This window comes from Phallusia mammillata, chromosome 7, assembly GCF_965637545.1.
Source record: "Phallusia mammillata chromosome 7, kaPhaMamm4.hap1.1, whole genome shotgun sequence".
Lineage (NCBI taxonomy): Eukaryota > Metazoa > Chordata > Ascidiacea > Phlebobranchia > Ascidiidae > Phallusia > Phallusia mammillata.
Window position 1 is genome coordinate 24,705,696 of NC_137258.1, and position 15,756 is coordinate 24,721,451.

Genomic DNA, 15,756 nt, shown 5'->3' on the forward strand with positions numbered 1-15,756 from the left:
AAGAAACGAGTTTACATTCGTGAAACCTTTGACCAACAAACAATAATAACAGTAGCACCAATCCAAAAAACAAGTTTTCAAATAATTTTGTATTTCTAATCCCAGCTGAAATGGGTCCAAACTATTTTTTTCGCGATAACTTGGCAGAGTAGACTTACAAATGCGCGTTTGCTTCACAACTCTCCTGTAGGACTCCGCACTGTGCGATAAAAATCAATGCAGTCCTCCGAAGGGACAACCAGCAATCAACAGAAAAAATTCGTGATTAAAAATTAATGTAAAAACACGATTAAAGTATGATTGGGGTCGCGCCATTTGCAGTTATTATTACTGGGAGGTTGGGAGTGATTGCAACCTCCCACCATTGAAGTTTGGACTAATGAAAAAGTTGAAAGTTATTACGGTAGTTCTTCAAATATATGCTGACCAACATACATGTGACGCAGATTACGTTAAATCAAAAAGGTAATTGCAAAAAAGTTTGAAATATAAAGGTGTGAAACTTGGGCCGTTATCGCACTTTTCCATCGACACCCAAAAATAGTAAGCAGGCAAATAAAAGTGTCAGCACGTTCCCATTGAAAACGGCCAAGCAGCTGCCAAAACTTTATTAGATTGTGGGTGAATGTATGACCTTTCTCAACAAGAGCAGTCGGCCTAAAACAACTTATTGTACATTTTGCATCAAGCTCAGATTCAGGCAAAACAAAATCATATTAAACCCGTTGCAACTTTCAAGGGTGCTAAAAATGTTTTCTGGGTAGTTTTAAATCCTTTCTAACATGTCTAATTCAAAGTCTCAAAATCTGGTATGCTGTTAAGAAGATTGTTAGGTTCTTTTTAAAGACATGAAACAAATAACAATGCAATCCTTTTCTAGCAACAAACATTGTCAACAATGCTTACAATACCAAAGATCAGGAATGCGCACGAACACATGCACACACACGTTCGTATTACCTGCATTGCCCACATAATGTCATGCTTTCCTCAGACACTTATCAAAATAACCACAGCTCGGCCTCTCACTGCTGAGAGCGGATATAAGGCCTGGAGACTTCCCTTTGCTGAAAGGTTTGAATGTCAAACGTTGCCACCTTTTCGCACTGAGGAATAGTCCCGGGAAAACCGGTGCCAGCACAGAAGCCGACTTGACATAACTTACACTTTATAAATGGCCGAATTTTTCATCTTTCCTAATGTGCAGTATTGCACAGCTAACTGTTGTAACTTAACCTGCTATTAACAGTTGTGTGAAGCTGCAGCGCGTTTGACCTTGCTCTAGCAATTGTGACCTTCACTTTTTTGCGCCAATAACGCATTAATTTCCGGTGTCGCTGTTTATTTTCTGTTTTAAACCTTCGCAGTACGCTACATTTTTCAAGAAGTTTTATTTTGAAATCCATCAAAATCTACACGAAAAAAATGGAGGGAAAATGGAAAGCAGCAACGTCACAATCGACTTCCATGACGTCACAGACCGAACAGTAATCAGTACTACGCGCGAAAAGTCGAATCGCAATGATGACGACACAAACGGAAGAACGCGAAGACAAAGAGATCAACGAAGTCGAACCCGGAAAAATAAACAAAGGACCGACGAACGAACGAAGTAGAAAAACACAAAACTTCAAGCAAATCATAGATTGCTCCCATATAAGGAATGTGAGGCAGGGAAGGTCCCTGATACGAAACTCTGCCCATAATTTATCACAAAAATATTTTTTCTTGAGCATAAATAAAGTTTGCCACCGTTCCAGTGACATTGTATCGAGCAGTTATTATAACACAGTAGCAAAATACGACCACGACCGTTTTGAGCAAAGTTTACTATCTTTACGATAATTTCAAAATTCCGAATTGTTTGAAAAAATCCAGAAAGTCGATAAACAAAGTTTTCACACGAAAATTTTCTGGGCTACAAACGCACACAAATATCACAAATACAAAACTGCAAAAATTGAGTTTTGTATTTTTATGAAATGAAACTGTCATCAATGCATTGTTACGGTGAACATGCATAGAATATCGCTTTGTTTCTACATTGCTACGAAACAATTGGACTATTGTGACGAATTTGGCTAAACTTCACTAATCAGGTTTTTGGACCAAAAAATAGAAAAATAAATCCACGAACAGGTGGCGCCCCCTGGTGTACGTTGCAAACAACAAAATCGTCGCTGGGTGGCACCAGAGAATCATCGGAGGCTCAATAATTCGCCTGCAAGTAAAAACTAAATATAACTTCATTTTAATAATTTATTTTCAAAAAGTCCGTTGTTTGCCAAATTGTGAAATCTTCTTTATTAATTCAAACATTTTTTTGCAAAATTGTATTTTTCAAAAAACCTAGCAATAAGTCGTCATAGTGTTTGGAACGTTGTGAAAATCACACCTTTCAAACAACATTTTTAGGTTCGCATTTAACTATGAATAAAAAAATGTTAAAACTCCTCTTACTTTCCGTTTTCTGCATCTTGGAAGCGGTTTTCCGAAGAAAAGTTTCCCACCGTTGTTTTCCTGCTCGACTTTACTCCACCTGAAGACGCACAATTTTCCGTTTATTTACATTTTTATCTTTGCACTCGACACAAGAGCCCTGAGGCGGAATTAAGCTTACGTAAAAAGTGGGTCAGCGAGAAACCACGAGCTGCCGTCGAAATTTCGTCGTTTGCAAGTCACCTGCAAATATTAAAGACAATATGTTTGGAGCATATAGGTAGGGGTCTGTGGGTGAACCGCTGGGTCGTTTGGGGTCAAACTTCAGTAGAATCAAATTTGAGATAATAACATGCATCTGTCCAAATTTAAATAAATTTGAAGCAATCTTTCTTGACCAAACGAGCGTTACAAACCAGCGTTAGACAGAAAAAAGAAAAAAAATAAGGACAAAAACAATATGTGAACCATAATTATGTGTGGAATTTAAAGGTAAAGGCGTTTTTCCAGCGCAAAATTTGCTGCAGTGGGTGAAACCCATTAAACCACATCCGTTTTTTTTTAAATTTATTAAACCAAATTCAATATTTTAAACCAACTGAGTGACCGGTAAATGTTGTCACAGTTAAAACTTCCGCTTTAGACGATGGTACAATATTTTTATTTTGTGATTAAAGACAAACAATAACAAACATAAAAATGTTAAACGATAAACCGACAAAATTGACATTTCAAATTAAAATGCCGCTGCCGACTTTTATAAGTTGTGGTAAAACTGATCGTTTTCGCTTAGCTAATAGCTGAATTTTGCTGCAAGAATTTGAACATGATCGCGTAGCTCGACGATCGGTTTATGACGTAACAGAGCCGTAGTAGCGATAACACTAGGGGTTAAAGGTCAGGAGCTCGTTCCTGCCACGAGGCCGATCAAAAATATTCCGGGTTTTGCAGCAAAGATTTCGAGTAACATTTTTTCGTGCGAAGTTTGCCTAAGTTAAGAAGGTGGCGACTTTATGTAACAATATCTCCGTTGGTTAAAAACATGTTTTCAGATGAACTTTTATAAGTCCAGCTTTGTCTTTTTAGTGTTAGAACCAAATGAAATCTTTTTACGTGGCAGAATAAAAACAATAAAAGTTATTGAAGGAAAAAAAGACCAACAACGAAAACATGGCAAACCGCCCTTTACCTTAAATGCAACTTTAACGAAGATTTGATACCTAACATGCATTTTTATTAACAACTACAAAAGGAAAGATTAAAACATACCTGTGACGTAGTATCTGATGACGTCACTTTCTCGCGCTGTACTAGTGACGTCAGAAGCGTATCGACAGTTCTTTGGTCAATGAAGTCGTGGACGTTGGCTGGAAGTTAAAAGTTACAACGTTAGGGTGATTATTGCGTTAAATTTGCCAAATAAATTTCGATAATTTGCCGCAAACACTGTGAAAGGTTGTTACGGTGAAATAAGAAAGCAAATGTTTCTAAACAATCCTGTGAAAGTGAAGGTTATTCCGGTTAATACTGAAGCACCAGTGTAAAGTGTTCGCGTCCGGTGTATCTCATTACAGCTTAGTGTACTTTGTGTTTATTGTTGAAGCCGGTATTAAACTCATCTTGCCTACAAAAATGTGCCAGCATCTCAGCGGCCGGGTTTAAACACTTAACAACAACTTATAATGGGCTGCCTATCCACAAAAAACTAACAAACCCTATTTCGTGTCACACGCATACATGTTTGTATAATACCAAGAAACAACTCGCTTTAATGTGGTGAAGATAAAGCGGTTTGTTCCGCATAAAAGCCATTGTTGTGCTAACAATCAAAATCAATTAAAAATGTTCTAAAAATGTTTGTTCTAAACTGACAAGAAGCAATGTTCCAAAACTAATTTGTGTTCTAGTATCATAGTGGCATCGAAAAGAGGATTGATACGTCACAATAGCGCTGCCTCGTTGTAACAATGGATATCGCGGCTTGCTCGTGAAATGAGTAACAACGCATGAAGAAAAGTAGCTCGATGCGGACGATACGTTGCGCGGTTGGCAACGCAGGCCAGACACTATTTCTGACGTCACAAAGAACACACGCGCGCACGTTTATTACATCATAAGACTTGAAAGGAAATTTAAAAATAAACAGTGATCTAAATAGCGAGCGCTATAAAAATATCGTGACTTCACTATTTCGGCTGCGTTTGGTGGAAGTAGCCGAGATTCGATTATTTTGGTAGAAGCTTTCCAACGTTGAACTCGTATTAAAGAACCACGTGTAAAATTTCCCCTATCTCTCAGTCATAACACGATAAAGTGCGTATGGTTGGATCATAAAGAGAGCTCTTTTTACGTTTAAATTTTGGTAACATATATAGTTGAATTTGAAACAGTTCAATTTAACTTGATTTTTTTAAAGTAGTTCAGACGTTTCGGTTTATTATCATTGGTAAGATTCATGTAATTTAAGCCTTGTTTCTCAGTCACAACAAGATATAGTACGTATGGTTGGATCAAAAACAAGTAAAAAAAGTTTAAATTTTGGTAACATACGAAAAACAGAACTTCCAGCTAGAACCTTTCTCATTAAATTAAGAACAAAGAAAAGTAAACTAAAGTTCGCTCACCTAAAGCCTTTCTTTTGTCCTTAATTCTTCTGCGCTTTACAAGGTATCGCCGTTCATTGTGGGATGAAAGTTTCGCTTTGGGAAGGTTGCAATCAGTGAAGTGTGACGGCACGTGACGAGCGAGTCCTTGTTGAGAACTGAAACTCGCGTCACAACCCTCAAGCCAACACTGAAAATGATAAAAATACCAACTTATATTCACCGCAAAAACTTGGATCGTTTACAACACAAATCTCCTCACTGCTTGTGTACATTATAATTCAAGCTGCTGTGAAACTTTGTAATAATAATGACAACAGTAATTGTTGAAACGTCTGCATGATGTATTCTATACACACATGTAGTTATGTTTTTGACAGGTCTCTTTAATGCCTGGCAGCCTGTGTAAATTATAATTCAAGCTGATTTGACACTTTGTAATGATGATGGCTATGGGGATTGTTGAAATGTCTGCATGATGTATTCTATACACACATGTAGTTATGTTTTTGATTAAATTACTATTTAAGTCTTTGTACAGGGTTCATATTTCAACCTGATGTGACACTTTAAAATAATGATGACAACAGCTATTCTTAAAGGTTGCAATAAAATCTATCCATTTCTCAAACCTTTTCAGCACTTCTTTTATGGATTAAGCCAGTTGCCATGATCATTGCAAAATGTCAAAGCACGTTAAATTGTGGTTTATACAAGCACTGAGAAATTTGAGGTGTAAAATGTGTAAATGTCCATGAGGCCAATTTGTTTGACTACAAGCAATAACATTTGTGTAGGATTTTATTGGTTGGTACACATGATGTGTGCTTCAGGTTTTGTGGTCAATTTACATTTTGTCAACATCTAAACCCGACAGAATGCATTTGCAGGGAAATACACAAAGGACTGGAATTTCATGAATTTAACAAGGTCATTGTTAGGTCATATGTCACTTTTACTCATTGTCAACCAGGGTTACCATGGCAACAATGGAGACATAGTGAAACAGGCTTAAAAACGGTTGTTGCATTAATAGGTATTTCAGTTGCAAATGCATAAACCGCCAGTAAAAACATTATTTTCATTTCACTTCATCCAAAAACTTCAATCCTATTTTTTTTAAAGAACAGCTTTGTGTTTAAGCTGCACGGATAATACCAGAACCTTACAAGAGAGAGGTCGAGACCTTTCAGAAATGCAAATCCAATAAATGTTGTTAGTTACCTGAAACCTCTTGACTCCGGTGTGAAAGCGAATATGCTGCTGCAGACACGACAAGTTTCTCGTCGGCTTCTGGTAGACTTTGCATTCCGACCACATGCAGCAAAACCTGGAAACCAACCACGAAAAGGATTACATGACTCCTACAACACTTACAGCACACTTAAACACTGGATGGTTGGAAGTTAAATGACAAGTTGCTTTTGTGCCATTTCAAACCACAAAAGTTGAACATTACAACTATTTTTTGTTTGTTTTTTTAACTGCAGTACTAAGTTGGTTTACTATTTACATTTATGAGCAAATTAATGTCAAAACACAAGACACCTATACAGATAACAAATTGGGCGCTTACAACTGTAATCATTCTACAAGGAATCATTTTGAAATCGGAAAGTTTAATTTACCATAACATTGTTCAGGTTTGATATTTTACATGAATTTTACCTGGTAACTGTTGAATTAACATGTTCTGTGGTCAAATGTAAATGTAGATCACGATTTGTTGGAAATTGTTGTAGACATCCCTCCCATAGACAAATGTTCTTTTGCACTGCTTAAAACATTTTGAAAATTGTTTAAACAGACATGTATGGACATGTATGGACATATGTTATTGTTTTCAGAATTTATGTATTGTACAAAACAAGTTGTAACAGAAAAAAACACACTAAACCTGAAAATAAATGCAAGCAGATTTAAATTGTCCAATCTATTATCTTTTACATCATATATTTCCAGTACAAACGGAAACATTTAGAAAAATTTTGGTGTTTTACCTTTTTTAGTAGGAGTTGGCTCAGCTTTTGGTGGTGGGATCAAACATAATCTGTCCTCACTTAAATTGGAATTCACAGACGGTGTTCGAGATATGGATTCTTTTAACAATTCATCAAAACTATCGGACTTTGACGAGTTTTCATCAAAATCAACAAGTGAACTTCCACTGGGTGTCGTGGATTCGAAACCAGAGTCAGGACTATCAGCGATCATTTCTTCGTCGCTTGTATTATCGTGTTTTGGCATCACAAGGGGAGCAAGTTGTGAGCAGTGGTAGTTCCTTTGGTCGGATGGCTCGACGTCGGAATTTTTGCATAGCGCAGGTCTCACAGATTGCTGGTACGGGTTTAGGCACATGCGACCAGGTACCACCGCTGTTGCCGTGGTGACCACTGGAGGAGAGGTTGCCGTGGTGACAAGAGAGGTATTCTGACCGATGGGGGCATAGTTTGTGGTGTCGGATGAGGTAGAGGTGTTGGTTGTGAACACCGGAAGTTCCAGCTCTTGTCTGAAAAATTTTTTTATACCTAATTTTTGCAAAACTTTTTCTTTTTTCATGAATGAAATGACTTTACTGCTTTAAAGAGAAAGCTTGAACTTAAAGACTTCATCGCAAATTGTTTGTTATGTTACATATATCTCACTACTGAATCTGCTCTGCAGTGGGATTTCAACCTGCAACTCAGTTATTCAATATTATTTTCTTTCCAATTTTAAATACAATTTGCTCATACCTGTCCTTTATGTATCCCTTCTCTGTACTGTGTAACCTCTTTCTTTGGAACCTGCAGATAAATTGATCATTAAATTTTAACCCAACATTTTGTGGAACATAGTTGACTAATGATTAGACAATTAACCCAACAAAACACTACAGGCATTTTAGTAGCACTACAGAGCAATACTATTATCGATTTCCAGTAAATTAAACTTTCCCATATTCTACTAAACACTTAGCAACACAACCCACCGTTTCCGTGGCAACGTTACACGGTCAATCTCTCTGCATCTCGCCTTTCTTGACAAAATCTCAGACATTTTAATCTCATGCAACTCAAAAATCACAGTCCGCAAAAAATCTTGATCTGAAAAACACACGAAACGGGGTGAACATAATTTCGTGGTCAAACCGATTGAGATTAACGTATTTTTTTATCTCTAACCTACACTCGGCGCCGTCGCAAAACAGTGTGAATTTACTGCAAAAAATACTTGCAAGTTTGTATCTTGCACTTCCATGATAAAAAACATGAAAAGATCGGAACAACCATAGTTGGAACAAATTATAGGTTTGAAAATCTTATTTAAAACCTGCTGATGTATTAGGAGAAAAGAAACCGACGTTTTAATTTGCGTTAATGTGTTCGCGCTAAACTAGGAGGAGTGATTAGCCTCTGTGACATCACAATTACCGACTATGATGCGCACGCAACTGTGCGGTCATAAAGAGAGCGGGGCCGTAACGACTTTGCTATTATTAATCGCAAAATCAAGAACTTTTTGACGTTTTACTACGTCACTCGTGTCGTAGTTGGAAATTTGTTTTTGGAATCAAACACAATTTGTTTTTGTTTTTCACTTCCGACTTCGTTTAAGGAGTAATGTTTTATTTAATGAAGAAAATCACAACAACAGCAAACTCACCTTGAAATCTGTGCTCGAAGCCAAGCTTTAATATCGCATCGCGCCCGGCAGCACAAACTAATAAGCAAATAAATAAATTAACAATTTTCTAGGGTATATCTGCAAAACACAAAGTACGGTGATTTCAATCCAACCGACGGCACATGCTGCGTAACAAAGAACCTTTGTGTTGGGACCACGTGCCAAATTCGACCAATTAAAGGGCGTCACGCTCTAGTCGTTTACGCCGGAGATTAAAGCGTGCCGCATGGGATGGAAGCGTCTGCCATTTAAACAAACAGCTGCTTCAATAAACTACTGCTTCTGGTGCGAATCGCTCGTGCTGCGTGGAAATCTTTTAATGTAACGACTAAAGAATTTGTTTTAATGAAAAACAAAATTTGAAATTTGATAAACCTTCATGTTTTTTTTTCAAATCTGGGCCAAACTGCGCTTGCGCATTTTCGTTTTTGTGCTCGCAAATACATCATTCATTGCTCTAAAGAAGCTCTACCGTTCTGGTGGCGAAACGTCAACAAAAATACAAGTTCTTGAAACAACAACTAGTATTTTGTTTAGCATTACACCAGTTGAACGACAAACTTGTTAAACTGCGCCAAACTGTTAAAAATATTTTTATCTACACACGAAGTACAAGCATAGTAATGGAAAAAAACACTTCTGTAAAACTAAACAACAAAGCCTCGCTTGAAAACAACAGATTTTTCACCAATAATAGCGTTTTAATTTGTGTTCACTTTCTCGCAACAAATCAAAAAACAAACATTCAAGGTTGCGCCAAACGACCTCAGCAAAATCCATCAGCAACAAAAACAAACAAACAAATTCCGTTCGGTCTCATCACAACATCCACATTGTAAACGACAAACCGGCTTCCGCACCAAAGTGATCACGTGACGATCAGAAACAGAGCTATCATTATGACGTAATAATCACAAACGCCCTCCAACAAAGGTCGTCGCGCTAAAGGTACAAATTTGGAGCAAGTTTCGGAAACGGTAGTGGGGTGAAGCGAAATATTGAATTGCGAACCGAATATTGCCACAAAAGTGCTGCAATTCAACTTGTTGGGTTGTGTATGTTCACAACGGTTCAGCCGACGACATTTTGACCAAAACGCGCCAGGAATGCGGGCATAACAAGCTCGAAAATTGTGACAAGGATAATTTCGAGCTTTAAAAGTTTGCAAAAACGTCATTTCTGCTCAAATGTTTGTTTGCTTTGCGACCACAGAGAAAACAAATGCATGGTGGAAGTTATTTGGACAAATAAATTCAGAGTTTTTATACTTGTCACAATTTGGTTGCAGTTTTAGGGCGGTGGCCAGACATGGGAAACATATGGTCGCCGACTTTTATTGGAACCAGAACTAACCGAGTTTTAGGAAACCTGCGAAAAAAATTGCCAAGCTCAGCAAATTCGACAAAGATTTCCATCTCCGCCCGAGGCCGACAACTTCAAGCAAACTTTGTCGCGTAAAACCAACAACAACCTTCAAATATTTCCAACAGTTTCACAAAAATTCTCCCTAATGCATTTTCCAGCGATTCTTGTCGCTGTGATTAAGGTATTTGTCACTGAATCCCGCAGCTAAATCATGAATGTATGAGTTACTATATTGGACTGCTTGTTGGATTAAAAGATTTAAGTCGCTTGCCGCTTTGCACAACGTGACAGACAAACCTTTACGACGGGATTACAACCCTTAAAATTTGTGTAAAGCATTCTTAGCTTCCTTAAAGCCCAAATACATTTTCCAGACAAACTTACTACAAAAACATGTAACGCAGTCTCTAACAGTTGAAAATCAAACCAACGACTTTACCCAAAAGTTCATACCCTACGAACATTAGCAAAATACAAACATGAAAAACCACGTTTTATATTCCTAAGCCATGATCTACTCAAATAATCATAGTTGGAAGAAATTTGGTTTAATTTTTGGTTCGCGTGGAAATCAACGGCACAGTTTGAAACCTTTTCTCATTCCGTTTCACCTTTACGGTGATGTTTTGTGTTCACGCTACAAATAATTTGTGGCTTAATGCTGAAACTGTGATGATATCATCGCGAGAAATAAAATGTCCACGTAAAATTATGAACCAAATTCTTCTTCCTTCAAAATCCCTCAATGCTTCCGTTTTGCAAGACAAACCAACGTTCAATATAAATGTGCTTAGATGGCGTTGTTACGTAACAATGGATAAAAGAACGTCTTTAGCTGGTATAAAGGGCGCAATACGTTACTAACGGTTCCGTATTAACGAACACAATCCATATTTGACTTAAAAAAACTCTCCATACAAACAACCGTTGAACACTGAACGTCCTCAAATGTATCATAAACTAAAACATTCACAGTAAAAACTACTTCTGTCCGAAAATACAGTGCATAATTTCATGCCGTACCATAAAAAATCGACGCTAGCTACCAGTTCTTAAACATCCAAGGTTTAAAATACTTATACTCGGTTTCAACAAATAGATGAATCGCAAAAAATCAAGTCCCTCGGTTGATTTTCATTTTACTTTCTCAATACCGCCCAAACTTTGTGATATAAATGTCAGGAACTAACAAAGACTCGTGGCGAAACAGGCAAGTCACCATGCCACATTTCCAGCACTTTTAACCGGGTAAAAGAAAGTTATATTTCCACAAAACATGAGATAGCTTGCTGAAACTTTACGATGAAAGTCAAACTTCGTGTATAATGTTTGATCAGAGACATTAAAATATTACTTTCGCTTTGTCTAGCTAACATACGTTAAACTAGGCTTTATATGGAACGTTTTACCCGTCGAACAACTGCTAAGATGACAAACTATAGCTGAACTGAAACATGCTGTTTAAATTTCACAAAAACTAACATAATATCTTGACTTATAACCCTGTCAGCAGAGAACGACATTCGCCTGGTACCGAGCGACGTAACATCAACGCCTGGCGCAAAAACCGGCCGTCGACATCTGCTACAGAAATGCGCCCGGCTCCATAAAAGCAGGAAAGACGCTTCACGCGTGCATAATCACAAACACACACACGTAACACCGCTCTTTATGACGTCACACACAAAGTGGGCGCGATCGTTCCGGCGTGTCTGGACGAAAAATCGCGACAAGCATTGAGTCTGGATGAATTCCAAGGAGGGACGGTCAATTAATATTAAAAAAAACTTATTGATGAAAATATTAGAGATAGGTTCTCTTCAAGAAACAGCTGTTTTTTCTCACTTTACTCAGAATTTAAAGACGTCACTAGAACCTTAAATCCCATTCATGAAAACCTGTTTTCACGACACGAGAATAATATGCAAAATGTCCGACAATTAAGGCATGATAAACCAAGCAACTACCAACATATCGAGATATTACCACGCTTCCTTTTGTATATTCAATATGACGTACTTATTTATTTCATACCGGGGGCCAATATGGGAAATTGCTTTGACGGAAACCACGTATTAGCAACATTTACATCGACCCACCAATCAGAATGTCGACCCCAGGCAACTACATACAGATTGGTGGAACATGTCGAAACCTGCGGGATTTAAGTCGCTCATATCCGGCGGATCTCTTCCATCATAACGTATATGAAATCACGGCAAGAAACATTAAGGTTTTTACTAAAACGAGACGAATCTACCATCTCACAACAGTTTAAATTCACGAGGTTGTAAATTATGAAATCAAAGCAAAACAAGAACATTTTACCTAAAGCAGTTTTGCCGTGTTTCGTCAAGAGAACAGGTTTTAACCCTTGCGCTTTTTGGACGTTGCTAAGTACATATTTGCCAGCTGTTTCCCTTCAGCTCCGTAAGACTAACATTAGCTGTGTTGAGTTTGTCAAAATTATAAGAGTTGATAGTTTAGTTGCTAAAAAACACAAGATTTGTTCAACGATTATCAGAATATGTTGGAAACAATAATACCGTGATTGAATTACCCCTACCCCATATTAACGTGTAAAAATGGTAAACGGCAATTACAATTTTATAAAAAGGACTGAGTAGAAAAAAGGAGTTTTCCAGCGACAAACAGCAGCCAGTCAGTATGAACTGTTTGGACACGAGTATTAGCGCAAACCCAACTTATGTGTGTGGGATTTTTCACCCCAGCTTGACCCCGAGCGAAGGTGACGTATTTCATTTCCAGTTGCTGCCGTCTTTCCTCGGTTAACAATCCCAAAATTTTCACAACTGGCTCCAAGACCATGCGGCGCCACACAAAGAAAACTCGTCTTTCCAGTTTCAATGCTTAAACAACGGCTGCTTCGAGACCAGCTGCCGCCTCGCATGGCTGCACACGAGTCTGAAGGTCATCTGAAGAGTAAAAAGCCACTTTTGCGGAAGTGTGAAGTTGATGATTGCGAGCCTACGCCCCCTGGCACAGTCAATCGCCGTCTTTTTGTGACATCATAAACCGCAACCACGCGCTACACGTTCGAGAACAGGACAGTGGTACGCGGTGCAGAGCGCGATCTGATAGCATTCCACGCATAACTGGCAACAAGGGCGACGCCATTTAAACGCAAAACTTGGTTGATTCCAGTCAATTTGGTCAGCGTTGCTAAATACAAGCGTGATGCGTCGATATGAAAGTGCGAATATAGTAATTTACAGTCAGTTAAACTTGTTTTGTCACAAAAACAGTTCAACTGTAATCTTTAGTAAAAACATGCGTCTAAAATCGCACACTGAAGTTGCATTGAATTGTACAAGGCGATATCATACACTATTTTTAGATTGTCGATGCATTGAAACAAAACCACATAATCTTAGCGTGTTACAGAACACACCACAAACAACATACGATCCAACAGCTCAACTATCAAATTACCAACTGCCGTTCGGTAATTGATCACAGGCTTACAAACCCCACTAACACGCCAGCCAATATTTTTACAGTCATAATCTTCACAATATTGATGGCGTTACTAAGTGGGCCTTACACCCAAAATAAATTGCATTTTCGTTTTCAAAGTACATTTTGTCCAATGAAGTAACTAGGCAGACAAACGGATTGACCGAGAAACCAAAAGATTTAGGAAGTTACGACTGCTTAGCTATTTAAACAATGACTATCACTGATACGAATTTCTTTAACAAACAAAGTTTTAGAATCTCGATTTAATCACAAATTTTCTCAAACATCTAAATGACAGTCGACAACATTAATTGTAAAGTTTACATGAATAGCATTGAACTTAACACGACAGACTGTGTGGCGATTCAACTTAATATTACAAGTGATAATATTAAGCAACAAAACAAGTGATATACAAGACTTAAGTTTCGTGACAACGATGTTTGGTGGGTTGTGAAGTAAAGCTGACCTGGCATATTTAGACTGGCAATAAAAACCTGAAAAACTTTGCACAAGATCTGCAATAAGTCAACTTAAGGGTTTTAAACTCATCTCACCACCCGCTGAGTTTCAGTAATAATTTGACATTTTTTCTTTCGTTTTTGAATTTGCGCAGATATATAACTTATTCAGTGCTGACCGTTGATGTACTGGTAACGATTTTTACCACGTAAAATAAATTTGAAACGCACCCAAGCATTGTAGATCACAAAAGCATTCCACACAGAAATAACAAAACACTATTTATAACACGAATAATACGTCATTGACCGGAAATTTAGTTACGTACTGAAAACTAACGTACAGTCCAGTAGGTTTTTGTAAGGAAATTCAACAAACAAAGACAAAACGCGTTCCTCTTTCTTTCCGTCACAAACCGACGACTGTGGGCGAACAAAAGAAAGTCTGTGACGTGACAGAAGGGAGACATGCATTGTCGGTCCGCGGAAGTCAGAAAAACGAGATTTGGCGAGTGATTTATAACTTTCATAATTTGCAAATAAAGTTTTGCGATTTTTCTCGCCCGAAACCAAAACCTGGTGCCAAAAACAACAAAAGATTCTGTTCCAAAACTAAACGACATTCTACTTCACAGCTCTTTTAGAAAATACCGATAAGGCGTTTCGTCCACCAGTTTGCATATTTAATTTTTTTGTTCAACTGGTGTAATGCTAAACAAAATACTAATTGTTTTTCAAGAACTTGTATTTTTGCTGACGTTACAAACTCGTTTCCTGTTCGAGACTGGTCCGGAAAATGCAAGTTTTCTGGCATAAAGAATAATAAAATCTTTTAAAATATTCCGAAAACTGGCACTTTGTAAAATTCTTCAACAAAGAATATTTGCAGCGAATAAATTCTCGTTGTGGCAGCGTCAAGCAAGCCGGCGTGTCGGATTTGAAGGGTCGGCCAATTTGACGAAGCAGGAGCAGCAGCAGTAGTGGTGTGTGTGTACTTGCGCGAGGGTGCGTGTGCGTCCACTTACTCCAAACCGCCCCTCCCTAACCATTGCAGCTTGCTCCAACCGCGCAAACTAGGTCAGGTCGCATACGACGACGGGACGAAGCGACGCAATAATTTGTCCAATATTTGTCGGGCTTCAAATATAGTTGGGACCAAATGGCAAATGGCAACATTTGGAAACACACTAAAGTCAAAAATTTCCTGGTGTGAAAAATTTAAATGACTCTAAGTTTTTAATAAACAGAGTCACAATACGTAGCTATTTGAATCAGTTTTAAGTTTTGTAAAACAAGAAACAAAAAGCCAATATGTCCCAGAAAAAACATGACATTTTTGCAATAATTTGTTGTCATTGCCCTTTTGTTTGTTGGATTTTTCAAACGGTAACTTGTAAACCTAAATGATAAGTGTCACTTGGAAAACGTTTGCCCATTTTTAATATTGAAGAACATTACAAAAGTGAAGTCTAACGCTGTTTTCGTTTAGGTTTTATTTTTAAGTTTTATTTTGGAAGATTAAAACTGTATCTTGTACTTGTTAGTAGTTTCTGTCCCCTGTTGTTGGATTCATAAAATGGCAGCTTACAATTTCTGCATCTTTACTTATTCAACAGCATAAAATTATCTAAAACTTAACCACATAACTTTCACAACATAAATAAGATAAACAGACCTTAGAAAATAGCAACACTGGGTTTAATGCTTTGTTCAGCTATTTCAATCGATACTGACAGGTGATT

The 15,756-nt window shown here is 37.8% G+C and overlaps 1 protein-coding gene across 2 annotated transcripts; it reads right to left on the bottom strand.

Moving 5' to 3' along the window:
- Positions 1-1,372: 1,372 nt before the first annotated feature.
- On the bottom strand, positions 1,373-8,966 carry LOC145238235 (uncharacterized). Of its 2 annotated transcripts, none has more exons than XM_080101345.1 (11): positions 8,688-8,966; positions 8,014-8,128; positions 7,778-7,828; positions 7,043-7,551; positions 6,711-6,819; positions 6,267-6,372; positions 5,064-5,232; positions 3,709-3,806; positions 2,621-2,682; positions 2,461-2,539; positions 1,373-2,221 (listed from the first exon to the last, which is right to left on the bottom strand). In XM_080101345.1, exons 2-11 carry the CDS (start codon positions 8,079-8,081, stop codon positions 2,210-2,212), a joined length of 1,263 nt encoding a protein of 420 aa, XP_079957471.1. In that variant the 5' UTR covers positions 8,082-8,128; positions 8,688-8,966; the 3' UTR covers positions 1,373-2,209. The 2 variants fall into 2 exon arrangements, with proteins under 2 accessions (XP_079957471.1, XP_079957472.1); XM_080101346.1 differs by having other exon boundaries at positions 6,711-6,816; positions 8,688-8,962.
- Between the last annotated feature and the right edge of the window lie 6,790 nt (positions 8,967-15,756).